The 14376-nt window shown below is 44.1% G+C and overlaps 1 protein-coding gene across 7 annotated transcripts in view; it reads right to left on the reverse strand.

Annotated features, from left to right (window-relative positions):
* The window catches only part of FN1 (fibronectin 1), a 51828-nt gene that overhangs the window by 20018 nt on the left and 17434 nt on the right, over window positions 1–14376 (reverse strand). For all 7 annotated transcript variants that reach the window (XM_085065728.1, XM_085065727.1, XM_085065730.1 and 4 more), the window contains exons 14-24: window positions 13451–13628; window positions 13152–13328; window positions 11458–11586; window positions 11253–11342; window positions 10516–10710; window positions 8930–9202; window positions 5692–5958; window positions 4036–4130; window positions 3565–3733; window positions 3204–3290; window positions 2294–2485 (exon numbers count right to left, since the gene is read on the reverse strand). In XM_085065728.1, the coding sequence (XP_084921854.1) occupies window positions 2294–2485; window positions 3204–3290; window positions 3565–3733; window positions 4036–4130; window positions 5692–5958; window positions 8930–9202; window positions 10516–10710; window positions 11253–11342; window positions 11458–11586; window positions 13152–13328; window positions 13451–13628 (1852 nt within the window). The remainder of the gene's footprint in view (window positions 1–2293; window positions 2486–3203; window positions 3291–3564; window positions 3734–4035; window positions 4131–5691; window positions 5959–8929; window positions 9203–10515; window positions 10711–11252; window positions 11343–11457; window positions 11587–13151; window positions 13329–13450; window positions 13629–14376) is intronic.

Here is a 14376-nt window from a genome sequence, read left to right on the forward strand (position 1 = left end):
CGGGAGAGGCAAAGACACACGGAGGCAAAAGAAAGACAAGGGAGAGAAAAGCAGTGTTCATCACTATTAACATCGACAGAACTTCGGAAGCAATTGCGGTGATATGCAGAATTTATCTTGGGGTTTGGGGGAAAAAGGAGTTTGATGGGGTGGTTTTTTTGTGGTTTTGCTTTTGCTGTTTTCAATTTGGTTTTTTTATATTTACCCTTCAGTGCAGTCTCCAGCTGCTTCCCTGGGCAGAAGCTGAAACCCCGATCCCCTCAGATCCTCTTTAGACATACAATTTTCAAAGAGCCCTACAAGAGGCACTTAACTTGCAATGCATTTACTTTGAGCAATGATAAGCCACAAAGACCCATCATTTTCTGACAAAAATAGAAGCAGAAAAAACACAGCCCTTTTTTCTTTCTACAGGTAAACTACAAGAGAAAAAGTCTATTAAACTATAAATAAAACAACTCTGAAATAACAGTTGATTGACCCTCTAGAATTCTTGCTTTGTTCAAATGGTGACTCTAACTCTTATCACTGGGATCATAAATATATCAACTCACTTGAAGGGGCTAAATAAGACTACACCCTCAGCTAGTGAGAACCTTCACAGAGTTACAGGGCAGATCATCCACTGTCTGAACTATTTACACTGGACTTGGAAAAAAACTCTCAAATCCCTGCAGTAGCTTGATGATCCGACCCAGAATTCCTCAAGTTCTACTTTCCAACTAACTCCTGCAATACATGTGCTAAAAACAGATGACATGGAACAGTGAGCAATAAAGCACCTCCTTGGAAACAGGATAAATGGTTAAAAATGACCTTTAGATGATATTAATTCTATCAGAGTGACAACATTTCCAGATTCAGAAGTTATGCCCAGTACATGATGTGGCCAAGAGCTAAAATTGGCTAATACGTATTTGGCTAAAATTGTTCAAAATCTCAAGTTTTAGCCCCTGAATAAGGATGCTCTTTAATGACCTTTTACATGCTGCTAGAATTCTGTAGGGAAAATAAGCACAGCTGGGACTGTTTTCCCTATTGATATTATTCCATTAGCAAAAGTGCTCATTTCCTGCACATTAAGACCAGCAGAAATGGGCAGGGAAAGGGTAATTTTAGATGCATCTTTAATTGACAATGACCAAATCTTCAGTTGCTCAAGTCAATAAACTGGTATTAATTTAAGCCACAAGATTTGGCTGTGCAACTTTATCAGGATGATCCTGAAATCAGTGGGAACTAATGGATGCTCTTCCTCACTCAGGATCAGACACCAGTAAGTAAGTCAAAGATGCAGGACTCTGTATCCATCCTGTTCATTACAGGTTAGTTTAAAAAGGAATTATGAAATAGAAATACTGCTTTAATAATAGTGGTTATGCTCTATTTTAATGTCCTTCTAGGAGAACACTTATTTTACAGAACAAGTACCAAAAAAAAGGCCAGTTTTCTGTAAAATAATTGTTTATCCACTTGGAATGCATGTACCATATCACCTTTAAAGAGTTGTAAAAGCCAGACACATACATTCTTAGCTTTCCCCCATCAGAAGATGGTGAAGGGCTAAAGCTATTACTGTATAACTTTGCAGCATCACAATATTATTAGTTCACCCCCAGGAGAACACAGCACTTCAGTGAAGCACAGAAATTTTAAAGCAGTGTTACAAGAGCAAGCAAACACAGTAGCTGGCATCATCTCAGGGCTGAGCAGAAACAAAAACAAACAAAGCCCTCACAAAGGAAAACTAAATGCAACCATTTAGGGAAACGCATATTAATGTTGTTACTGTGGCTATTGTAGTTTCTGCAGTCCCCACACATGTCATGTGAGGTGGCACACACCACTCTGTGTCTCAAGTGCTAAAGCTAGGGACCTTTCCATCTTGGCTTCCCTCCCCATTGTGCTCAAGTGATCTTCTGCCACTACTGCTGCCAGAATTTCTCCTGTGCTCACTTCCCACTCATATCTCTGTTCACCTACTTCCTGTTCCCACCAGCTGTGTTCCAGATGCTGGGGCACTTCAGGGCTAGGTTCAATCCCTGCTGCTGCCCAGCTCAGTGTACTGATACAACAGATCCACATATTTACCACCACCCTGTGACACACAGAGTAGGTTGCCTGTGCAGAGAATTCCACGGGAGCTGCTCTGACAGATGCTGGAACATGGCTATTCTGCTTCTGGAGACTAAATGTGAAGTCTAAGCCCTCCACCACCAGACCAATAGAAGTTTTGCAATGTAGAACTTGCAGGCTCAGCCATTCAACCTAGAGCCATTCATCCTTTCATTACCTGGGGTGATGGTTTCTGAGATGGGTACACTCTCCTGGTCATCCTTGACAGAGTAGACACTGACGTTGTACTCCACACCAGGGTTGAGGTTCTCAAAGGTGCAGCTGGTCTGGTCTGCACCCACCACCTCCTCCAGGGTGGAGCCCTGCTGCCCATCAGTGGGAGCAGTGGTCACACGGTAGCCACTGATGCCTGAAATACAGAGAGGCCAGTGTCAGGAATCTCCTGCTGGATCCATTCCCATCAGACCTCAGTGCAACAACTGAAGCAAGCATGTGACATTTTACAAGTGATTTGCCACCTTGAGCCCAGAAGGGAAGAGCTTCCCAGGAGGTAGCCATGCCACCCTCACAGCATTTCAGCTCCCTTTGAGACCTCACCAAACTGAAAATCTCAGGACTTGTCAGGAAAAGATTCAGCTATCAACACACAGGGGTTTCTGAAAACTTTCAATCCATCTTTTATGGGAGTCAATTGTGCAGCTCCCATCAGCTATTGTGGAAGAAGAGTTCATCCTGAACACTTTCAGAACTTCCATGCTCACTTTCAATAGCACAAACCTGTTTGTCACTTCCAAAAAATCTTTGTGATCCATTTTGCTTTCCTTCCCTTCAACTACCTTTAAACCACTGGAGATATTTGAAGAAACCCTTCCAATATTTAAGGCAGCTGCAATATTCCAACACATTCATGCTCCAAAATAGTATTTTACATGGAATGAAAATCATTAAGAGTCCTAAGGCAAGTTGTAGTTAACTCTGAATTATATCCTTAAATATATCTAAGGAAAAATGTACATGCTTCTAAATTAATCAACAGCAAATTTCCCACCAAACTGCAAGGCACCACAGAACAAGCATTAACACTTCACAAGAGAAGATTTGAGCACAGTGTGAGCTCACATGGTTACCTGGAGAAGTGCTTCTCTCCCAAGACACAATCAGGATGCCAGTATCAGGATTGGACTGCAGGCGCAGGCTGGTTGGTGGAGCCAGAGCTGCAAATGTTCAGACAAATGGGTCACTGATGGCCCTGAGAATCATGCTGGCTGCCTCAGCACCCCTCTCCCCACTATATCCTCAACCTTTAGAATTAAATAAAAATATGACCCTGTGGTGATCCTACATGGCATGAGACAGAGCTACTGTCACCTATTCATCAAACAAAAACCAAACCATGAGAGGAAGGAAAGACCAGAACTGCCTCCCAGAAGGCAGCCACTGATGTGGGGAGTGGCAGAAGGAATGATGGTGGAAAAGCAAGTGTCGTACGTGTGGTGACTCTCCTGACGATGGGGGTCTCTCTCTCCTGGCCATCCATCAGCACTGTGAGGCTGTAGGTGTACTCCACCCCAGGGGTCAGCCCGGAGATCACGATGCTGCCCGAGTCCGAGATCACCTCGCGCGGAGCCTCTCCGCCCTGGCTCGGGCGCACTCCCAGCTGCAGGGGAGCAAGGTTTGCTTGTCAGCCACAAGATCTCAGCATCCTGACTGATCATCCAACAGCAGCACTATGGGCCCTTTTGCTAAACTCCTGCTGTCAATCCTGTAACTTGTGGTTTACGTTTCCCACTTGACCTGAAGCCCCATGACTGCATTGACCTCTGTCACCCAGACCCACTCCCTTTGCACTTCTTCCAGTGCTGCCATCTTTACTGCAGTCCACAGGAAATGGCTTTAATCTGCCTTCCCTCCCTCCCATCTACAAGAGGGAAAACCAACATGGGACTTAGCTCCTCCTACCTTGAAACCAATCCTTGGGGCAGGTGTCCAGGTGATGACAATAGAGGTCTCAGTCACTTCTGTGTTAAAAGGAGGAACAGAGCCAGCAGGCTGATCTGTGAAGTGAATTGACAGAGTTGAAGTCTACCTGCTGTGCTGGCTCCTATCAGTTTGAAAACCTGACCTACAGCAGTACAAATAGCCAGAGGTATGAGATGAGTGCTGAACTAGATCACTTCTGAAAAGCCAGTGATTTGGGAAGGATCTGACAGATGGCTATTTTCTGCTGCTGGGCTTGACAGACACAGTATGCAAGCAGCCTAATCGCAGCCAGACCTTTTGCTCTTGAGGAAAACAAAAATACTCAACTGGATGCATGATCCTCTATGCATCCAGCCCCAAGAATTTGGGGAATACTGAGTTTTGGCATGATATCTAAAGTGTTCCTCAAAACTCTGCTTTTTCTTTTTATTCACACACCATATGTCTTCCAGTCAGCAGAACACTACACCCTTGTCTGTCATCCAGCTGTCCCAGCAAGGACCATCTCATCCCTCACCAACATCTTGTGAAGTCAGCAGAAAGGAGCTCAAAGTCAGTTTGAGGCATCTGTGGTCTCATTGATATCTATCAGAAACATCACACAGAGGCCAAAGCCTTTGTGTATCCCAGAATCAGCCTAAATAACACCGCTGAGTTTAATCTGAAATGACCTTGTTAGTAATGTTATTAATGAAGAGGCTTGGATAATCATATCTATAGTTTAAAACTGGACTGGTTTCATTCAGACAAGCCAGCATTTGAAGACAGTATTAATCTAAGATACCAAATCACATTTTAATTGAGTGGTATTTATAGATAAGTCTGTCAGCAAAAAGCACCTTGCCAATGTCAACAATGTTACTCTGATTAAAAGTTTGAGCCCTTATTTTAGTTTCACATTGTTCTAAAAGAAACCACATTCTCTTTTGAAAAGCAGATGTGGTTCTGGGCTTGGCTGGCTTTGAATTTTGCTTGTTTCTATGATGGCATCATCATTATTTAAACATTGTATCTATTTGTTCTTTCTGGAAGCATATGTGGGTTCTTACAGAATTCCTTCCTTCCAAAATTTGCTTAATATTTCTTCCAAGCCAGCATCACAAATACAGATGACTGAAAAGTAGAAAAAATAGTAAAAGGACAGAATGCAATATTTGTGTCAGTTTGGGGAGCTGCAGTTGAGCTGCCTTAGATGGTATGGCTGGGCTTGAGAAATGACTGCTTTCAGCTTTATATAAGTGACAGACTAATTATTCCTTGCCCATTTTAAGGAAGTTGTATGCTTTCCTTGATTTGTCACGCCAAAACCAAGCAATAAGATCAAGTAAAATCAAATTTCTCTGACATCCAGTTAAGCAAAAACTTAGGTACCAGCAGGAAGTTTTCCCTCTTGTTTTTAACCATCAGGAAAGCCGAAATGTATTTTACTAAAAGCTTTTTGATGCAAGTAAGTCTTTTTCCTGCCAGCTAGTTCAGAAAGAACAACAAGGAGTATTTCCCAAGCTGTTCTGCTGGAATGCTACTTCAAAAGGCTGCTCCTGTAAATCAATTCACAATAGGCACTTTCAGCACAAGTTCTGAAGAAGGGCCAGGACATAAAGGAAGAGGAATATGTGATGTGTGTGTCTCACTCACAAGTGGTGAAGACTCCAGTCTCCCTGTTGCTCTGCAAGTCGCCTTTCACTGCCACGAGGTACACGGTGTACTCAGTGCCAGGCTGCAGGTTCCTGAGGAGGTACTTGGTGGCAGAGGGTCCCACGTTGTAGGTGCGGGGCTGTCCTCCCCTGGTGGGCCCTGCTGTCAGCTTGTAACCCGAGATGATGGCACGAGGCCGTGTCCACAGCACCAGCACCGAGTGCTCCGTGGTGTTGATGAACCTCAGGTTGGTGGGGGCATCCAGCTCTGCGGAGGAAAAGCACAACATCCATCAGCTTCCCAGCTCAATCTCTGCTTCACATCCACTTCCAAACCACTGGGCCCGAATTTCTGATGTATTGTGCGAGTGCAACAGTAGGGAAGAGAGAAGGTGGGACCATGGGAGAGCTGGAAAGAGTTATTTCACTTCTACATCCATGCCTCAGTGTCATCCATTAATACACTGAGACAGGCAGACCTGAGCAATCTGGGCTGCACTGATCTGGGTCACTGCCATGTGTGCATCCCATGGGGAAGGCAGCCTAAAGGCTGAGGCAAGACAGATGAACCCAACACACTCAGGAATTTCAATAGTTTCTCATGAGCGCTGAGCATTTTTTAAAAACCAGCTCAGTTTAGACTTGTCAGCATAAGCACGGAAACCTAATTTTAGCCCTTTTCCATGAAAAAGATTTATTCTTTTAAATCCTTGCCCAGTCCTCTCAAAATCCCTTCCCAAAATAAACTACCCCTACTTTGTCATTTGAATGTCAAAATAAGTAATAGTCAGCGACTTTCTGCAGAAAACAAGTTCCTAGATCTCCTCAAAAATACTCACACCATGGAACCAACCATACAACAATTCCAAGCATGCTCATCTCTCCCCTGGGACTCAAGGAACAGCTCTTACCAGGCTTCCTCCCCTTTTTATCAGTGCCCCTGGGAAGCTGCTGAAGCTGATAACCGAGATAACTATATAAACAAGAGACTGAGGCGGCACAGCTCCTTCAGCACCACCCTGGAGCCTGGTGACTGGTGGAGATGTCACTGCCTTAGGCTGAGGCAAGACACAAGCAGGGCAGCACTGGCTGCAGCAAGGAGCTCATAGTGTTCACCTGGCAAGTCTCCCCACCTTTTCTAGGTTCTAATCATACATTGAAACTAAGAGCAGTGAGAAGAGGTTTCATCAATGCTCTTTTTTGCTGGCAAATGCTTTTTTCCTCCTTCTGAAGAAGTACTATTTTGGTGATAAAAATTAATGTTTTCACCACTCTCCCAGTGATTCAGAGGGAAGCAGTTTTTGTCCTTTCTGTTTTCTCCCCTGTTGTTTTCTCCATTTTTGAGGAGGGAGGAAAAAGGAAGTGAAGTCTCCCTTCTTCCACCACAGGAATAAACAGGTGAGATAACTCTAAAAGAGAAAGGATGAGTGTGACCCTGCTTAAGCCCATCTCCAACCCACAGGCTGAAAGTCAACTTTATCCCTTTTTGGCACTTAGATCTGTGTTAAATCTCATCTGGAAAAGATTGTATCTTCCTAAAACGTGTAGCCTAAAGTCAGTTCCTTTCTGCCCAATTTAATTTGACAGCTCTATTAGGCTTTTATCACTTCCTCTCCCCATCCTAGAGGAAAATGGAGAAGATTAAAAACCCACACGCACATACTCAGTTTATTTGTAGACTGCTTTTCAACCGAAGGCCAAAAAGAGAATCACATTTACACCGTGGGAAGAGACTTGTGCTGCAGGGTTTTCCTTGGGAACCCTGAATGATTTCTGTTTCCCAAGACTTTCGATTACAGGATGCAATTTATGTGAATAGTTTCTGCCATGCGGTTTAGGCAAAGCAGTTACGCGGATGATCACAGCCTATGGAAAATGATTCCAGACATTTGTGACTGGCACTGTGCTGTCTGAATTAAATGTCTATACTCCCATGTACACCTCTACGCGGACTTTCAGAGGAACCCTACACCTAGCCCAGGCTCCTCAAAACAACCACAAAAAATTACAGATCTGACTGAGAACTGAGCCTTTCTTGTTCTAAATGCTTCCAAGGGAGTTCAGATTCCTAAGTCGCATCCTTGCTTTTGAAAGCCTCACTTGAAAGAGGAGGGAGGGTGCTCACACCATCTGTGCTGTGCTCCAATTAGACACCTATGTGTCAAAGGACAGACATAAGGATCCCATTCTCCCTGCACAGTCAAGGGACAGGCACTATTCATGGCTCATAACTTCATGGATGTAATTAAGGATATTTCTCAAACAGCATGGCTATATTCACAAATTATCCCATTTCCTTTCCTTCCCTCTCATATTACTAAGAGCCAGGCCAGGTTCTCAAAAGTTGCTCTTATTTACTGAAAAGTATCAGAAGAGCCACAGATGCACACAGCTGAATTTTGTCCCTTTGAATAAAGTGACCCAGCAAAGAACCCCACAAACACCAGCCACCCTTCTATTACCCAATAAACAAGATCTGATCAAACAAACCATGTCCCAGGCTCTGTCTGATCCACTTCTCCTGGATCAAAAATGGAGATAAACACCCAAACCCAGATTAAACTCCTACTCTTCCATTAAACTCCTACTCTTACACCTACATCTTGCCCAGCCGCTGCTCCTCTCTCTTCTCTGCATTTCTGCAAAGCAAAAAACAATGCCTGACAAAGTGCACTTTTCCTCACACTGGTGAGGTGCTGCACTGCTGCTAGATCATCAGCAATCAGGTTCTGAGGGATCCTGAATGAGCTTTCCTTGCATGTGCAGGCAACCACTGCTCGTGCTGCCAGTGGAGCCAGACAGGTATGGAGCTGTCAGAAGGGAGATGGGGATTTTCACAGGAACCTCAGCAAGGCTTCTAAGTCATGCTGAAATCTGCCCTAAGGTATCAGCAAAAAAAAAAAAAAATTATAAAAATCACAGGCTGTGATCTGTGCTGTAAAAGAACTGCAGGGTCCATCAATTCTCAGTCAGTAATAAAAAAGTTGAATTCCAGCCATATGAAATTGTTTTAAAGTGCCATGAGAGTTAAACTCCCATTGGAAAGCCCTGGAGGAGGATAAATCTGCTGAAGAGATCATTGTTAGACTGAATGAATTCCCAGCCCTGTCATCCTACTGATGGGATACCTCCTGGGCTGTAACTGTTGCACTTCAAATGCTCTGTTTATACATTTCTTCAAGCGACAGAGAAATACACGCTTCAAAAGGCTGAAAAAAGCACAGAGGAAAGACACTTACTGGTGGTTTGCTCTCCAGTCAAAGGCTTGCTCTCCCTGCCCTGGTTTACAGCAAAGATCTTGAAGAGATAGGTTGTTCCTGGGATCAGGTCAATGACTTCAGCAAAGGAGCTCCTGGTGACGGGCAGTCTCTGGCCATGCTGGCCAGGGCGGTTGACAGGGATCACCTCCACGCGATAGCCGGACACTTGGCTCTGCGGCGGGGTCCACATGATGGTGATCTTGATGTCAGAAACCTCCACAAACTGCAGATCTCGGGGGGAAGGCACTTCATCTGAAAGCAGAGGGGTACAACAGTTGTCAGAGGGAGCCCTCAGCAGGAGGGGAAGATAGAGGTTTCCATGGAAGGAAAAAGAAGTGAATTTTGCATGAACAGCAGCTAGCCCGAGAATACTTAAATAAAAAAAGTCAGGGTAACTATAAACATGCCTACACACATTCCCAGACAATATTCAAGCAGACTACAATTCCAAACATCACTATCTACTTTAAAGGATTTTATGCCTTCAGAAAGTATCTTGCTGTGACAGAAAAAACTGAAAAGACCAGATGTAATATGCTACAGAACTCCAAGTATATGCAGAAGCAGAGCCTGAGGGAAAAAAAGTACTCCAGGGGTTGGAAGCAGTAACCTCCTTTTAGAATTAAAAGAGAGGGTTTTGAAAACCCACAGCATGTTCTGAATGTCTGTGATTAACTTGAAATCCACCTTTTATAATTAAACAAGTACAGGGGCTGATCTGGCCTTACTGTAGTCAAAGGCAAAATCCAGTTCCCTCAGTGCTGGGCCACAGTACTGCACTCTTGAATTCCTGTGTTTAAAGTAAGTTTCTTGAGACTAGGACTGATACTGCCCTAAGGTTAACCAGGGCACATTTTTGGAAGACGTGGATGCCAAACCATAAAATCATTGAGCCGAGTTCATTCTTGGTAAATTCCCATTTGCAAACATGTGCTTGCAACTTGCAGGACCATCAGATTCCACTGCTTACCACATGAGATCCCAATTCTTTCACTATCCCTTCCTTTGGTTTGGTTATTCAGTCCAACTGGATACTTAAAGAACCCTTAAACCAGTAGTTTAAGTAGTGGGTGCCTCATGTTTAGATCGTATGATGTTGTTTTGGCACATCAGTCAATGCTGAGCAATCTCCCATCCCCTTTATTGCAAAGCAAAATAATGGGTAGGACTGGAAGGGAGAGGGAAAAGTCAGATGAACAATCTGAATGTGTGTTGTGGTGTCTGAGTACACAACCTTCAACATCTGTGAGCCAAGTACTGGGGCAAGGTGATACACCAGGCACTTCAGAAGAATTCTTAGCAGAATCCCCCTAAGATAATTTGGGAAATTGATCTCTCTACTGCAGACAATGCAAGATCTGCCTGCAGTCCAATCCCTAGGAATTACAACCCTCTTAATGCACAGTGGTGTCTTGGCTGTGTCAATAAGCATGATTTTACCACAGAACTTCAATACCAGTGCAATTTACAATTCAAACCCACAAATCCATAACTGAGTTCTTTTAAGCATTCATTTAGCCAGCAACAGAAAACTCAGTGGCTGGAATCCAGAGCCTGAGCATTACCTGTGCGTGGGACCCCAGTGGTTTCCTGCTGGATGAAGACAGGAGTGCTCTCCTGGTTTTCTTCCACTGCATAGATGCTGATGTTGTACTGAACCCCTGGCATCAAGTCACTGAGTGTCACAGAGGTGGCAGTGTCAGGCAGATTGAGCTCTGTGCTGCTGCCTTCCACAGAGGGTACATAGACAATCCTGTAGCCTGAAGCAAGAGAAATATGTAATCCTCAGCACAATCAGTAAGCACAAAGAATGCTAGAAATGAGGGCTGGACTGATCTCCCTACTGAGCTTTGATAAAAATAGTCCTGAACTTCAGCAGGACCTGCAGCCTGCCTGTGCTCACGTCCCACCTACAGACCACACACTCACACCACCTTCCAAAGCACAATCTGACCTGGGTTAGAATATTTCTGAGGTCTGACATGTGCATTTAGGCATGTACAGTTCTCATGCTAAGTATGGGATGGTCTGGATGACAGATACAAATACAAGGTCTTGAGGCTTGGTTTTATTTAACACAAATCCAGACAGAACTGTTTTACATCCAGCCTTCTACAAATTGCTCAGTTCAGTCACTGAAGACAAGCAAATGCTAATGCCCATGTGCTTTCCAGCTGCTGGAGTCTCTGGCTGGGCAGAATTTTGCACTAACTTTGTCCCTGAGTTACACTTAATTTTCTTTTTCACCTGCATTTCAGATTCTACCCATAGTGCAGAATGGGTGCTCTCCAATGGGACAAACCTGTGATTGGAGCCTGTGGTCTGCTCCAGCTGATGACAATGGATGTGTCATCCACACTTTCCACTGTGTGATCAGGAGGTGCATCGGGAGCTGTTTAAGGGAATAAACAGAGGAGGAGAGCAAGTGTGAGGATAAGAGGTAACTAAATTATTGAGCAAACAGTAACGACAGCTTTCAAAGTGCAGCAACAGCCACCCTCACATACCTGTAGTCTGTGAAGTAGACAGGATCAGATTCTGCTCTCCTTCTTCAGAGATCTGGTAGACATTAACAATATACTTGCGACCAGGAAGCAAGTCAGGGATGTTGACAGAAGTGGCTGTGCTTGGAAGATCTGAGGAAGGCAGGGGAGAGAAAAAATTTTAACATTTCCATCTTCATGCTTTCTCTCCAAATTAAATAATAGAGATGTCTGTTCTCATCCGGGCTGAAGCACAACCTTCCTGCAATAAAACAGTTTTTCTGCACTGTCTTCGGTTCACTGCAGAAAAGCTGTATGGAGAGCTGGGATCAGACACCACCAAGGGCAGCAAGGCTGGATGTGGGATATGGCAGAGCAACTTGAGCAGCAGCCCCCTGCACACTGTAGCCATCTCAGCTGAATAATCATTTCATACTCTGACTGTTGCATTTTCAGTACAGCAATATATGGAAAAACTTTCACATGAATATGTTATGTGGAAACACTGACTCATGAGTGAAGAAGAATGACATTATGAGGGCTGGTGAACTTCTCTCCTGCTCCCTTCTCCCAGATGTCCACCTACGTGCCAGATGTAGAAAATTCCCCAAGAAGCAGCTCCTTGCTGGCCAGACTGAAGGCAAGTATCGTATGGGAAACTGGGAATTGCCTTTCAATCTGCCTGTAAACCTCTGTCTGTAGACAGATGAGCTCAGGAGCTGCTTCACAGCACAGCTCAGCTATCTGGGCAGACAAGTGTGGTGACAGTGCTGGCAGTCCCCATGTGAGCCACTTTTGTTCAGTGTCCAAGCCTGTGAGTTCAGGGGAGCAACAGTCTAGGGAGAATTACTAGGTCAGGGGATTACTAGTCTTTTTGTCATGCTCTTCTATCACACTCATGTCCCAATAACTATTATAACCTCAAATATTTGAGGTGAGATATTGTTATTACCACTGTTAAGACAGAAAATGAGGAAAAAGAAGTTAAGACGAAATTAGATGTGGTGATAAAGGGTCTACAGCAGATGTTGGAAAAGCAGTTTTCATTCCTGTGTCTGAGTCCAGTGCCTTTAACCAGCTTCCCAGCTCAGCTAAGTTGTCATATTATCAAAGATGAGGAAGATCTGATCCAAACAAAACAACTGACAGAACAGACTGGAACATGAGGTATCCATGAGATAACAAGTAGCCAAGAGAGGGCATTTGGGAAAGATTTCGTTCTGTCCATTCTGATGGAAGGACAAAGGTATGGCAAAGGAAATTAGCCAGGAGGCAGGTTTAAAAAACAGATCTAGTTCTCATCTGCACTGCTGATCACTTCAGGGTGCTGTGGAAGCCAGTAACTTTACATGATTTTAAAAGAAAAAAAAAGCTGGACAAATTAATGGAGATAAAAAGAATAAAATATATCTATCCACAGTTATTACAAATCCACCCCTCCAGGCTCAGGGAGCTTTCCTCTGCAGAATTCTGGGACAGTGTTCTGAGGAGGCATTGCTATATACTTGCATTGTTGTCTTACAGCCATTAATGGAGAAAAGACAATGAACTAAGTGAGCTTTTAATCTGAGTTGGTCCTGCCACTCTCATATTCTAACTGACTCCAACTGAAAGACAGGGAGATGCTCACTGTTTACACCAGCTCTGCTGACTGCCACAAAACAGTGAGGCACTGACTGTGAGCAAGGCTTTGGTCTGGCACATCCCACTTTTCTCACCAAGGTACTGTGGTTCATCACCCTCCTCGCTGAGCTCATACTCAACACGGAATCCAGAAACTGTGTCAGAAGCAGAAACCCAGGAGACAACAAAGCTGTTGGATGTGATTTCAGTGACAGATTCTGAAGTAGCAACCACGGGAGGAAGCAGAGTTGTCTCTCCTGAAACAGTGTTGCCTACAAGAGAAGAAAGAGAGGTTGCATTAAGCACCACCACTTCTGTGTTAAGTGGGATGCACAAAGCAAGGACTTGGGTGAAGGAGATTAGGTTTTCCTGGATGTCCAACTGCTCAACTCACTCGTCACTGCTGTGGTGCTGGTTGTGGTGAAATCAAAGCGGGTGACTTCTTTGTGGCCATACTGCTGGACACTGATGAGCTGTCCTTCATAGATCACACCAGGCTTCAGGCCTGAGATGGTGTAGGAGTTCCGGTGGCCAGGGATGGTGGCTTCCTTCCACTGCCTTCCAGAGTTTTTCTGCAAGAAAAAACACTCATAGTGAGAGACTCCCTAGCCTGCAAGCAGGGGAATCTAGTGACCTAACCTGCTGTGTGGTTACTAATCACTGTAATATTCAAACAGGTATGACTTGCATGGCTTTAATGCACAGACAGAATCAAGTCAAAGGAGATGACAAAGGTATGCCAAGAAACAGGGCTAATGGCATTGAGTGATCAGGTTTTACTGGGGTAAATTGCAAACAACGTAGCTTTCAACTTTGCCCTTTAAAAGAAACACTATTTGTTATAAACTCAACTCATTCCTTCAACAAAAGCACAGTAAGGCACGAAGTAGTGGCTGGGAAACATACACTTGAAGGCTGTTCATAATAACACTCTAAGCCATCATCTGAAAACAATATACAGAAAAGTCCTTCCCTTCTACCCTGGGTTTGAACTCTATGGGAAGCTTTAAAATAATGCTCCATCCTCTGAGGTTTGTACTCCAGTGCTTTAAAGTCCATTTCACTCAGGCCTTCATCCAAGATATACTGAAATCAGTAAAAAAGACTTGAGTGCCTTGAATGGCTTTGGATCAGGGCCTTTATTGTTCTCCCAATAACAGGCAGCATTGAGGTACTAATGCTCTTAATCATTAAGTGGTCTTTTGAGCAGCTGTACTCAGGGGAGCTGGAACACAGCTCATCTGTGTTGGTTAAACCAAATCATTCCTTATAGAGGAATCAGTCAACAAGCAGTGGTTAACTAGCTTTGGTTTAGACTTT

Source organism: Lichenostomus cassidix, chromosome 7, assembly GCF_008360975.1.
Source record: "Lichenostomus cassidix isolate B80296 chromosome 7, HeHo_3.0, whole genome shotgun sequence".
Lineage (NCBI taxonomy): Eukaryota > Metazoa > Chordata > Aves > Passeriformes > Meliphagidae > Lichenostomus > Lichenostomus cassidix.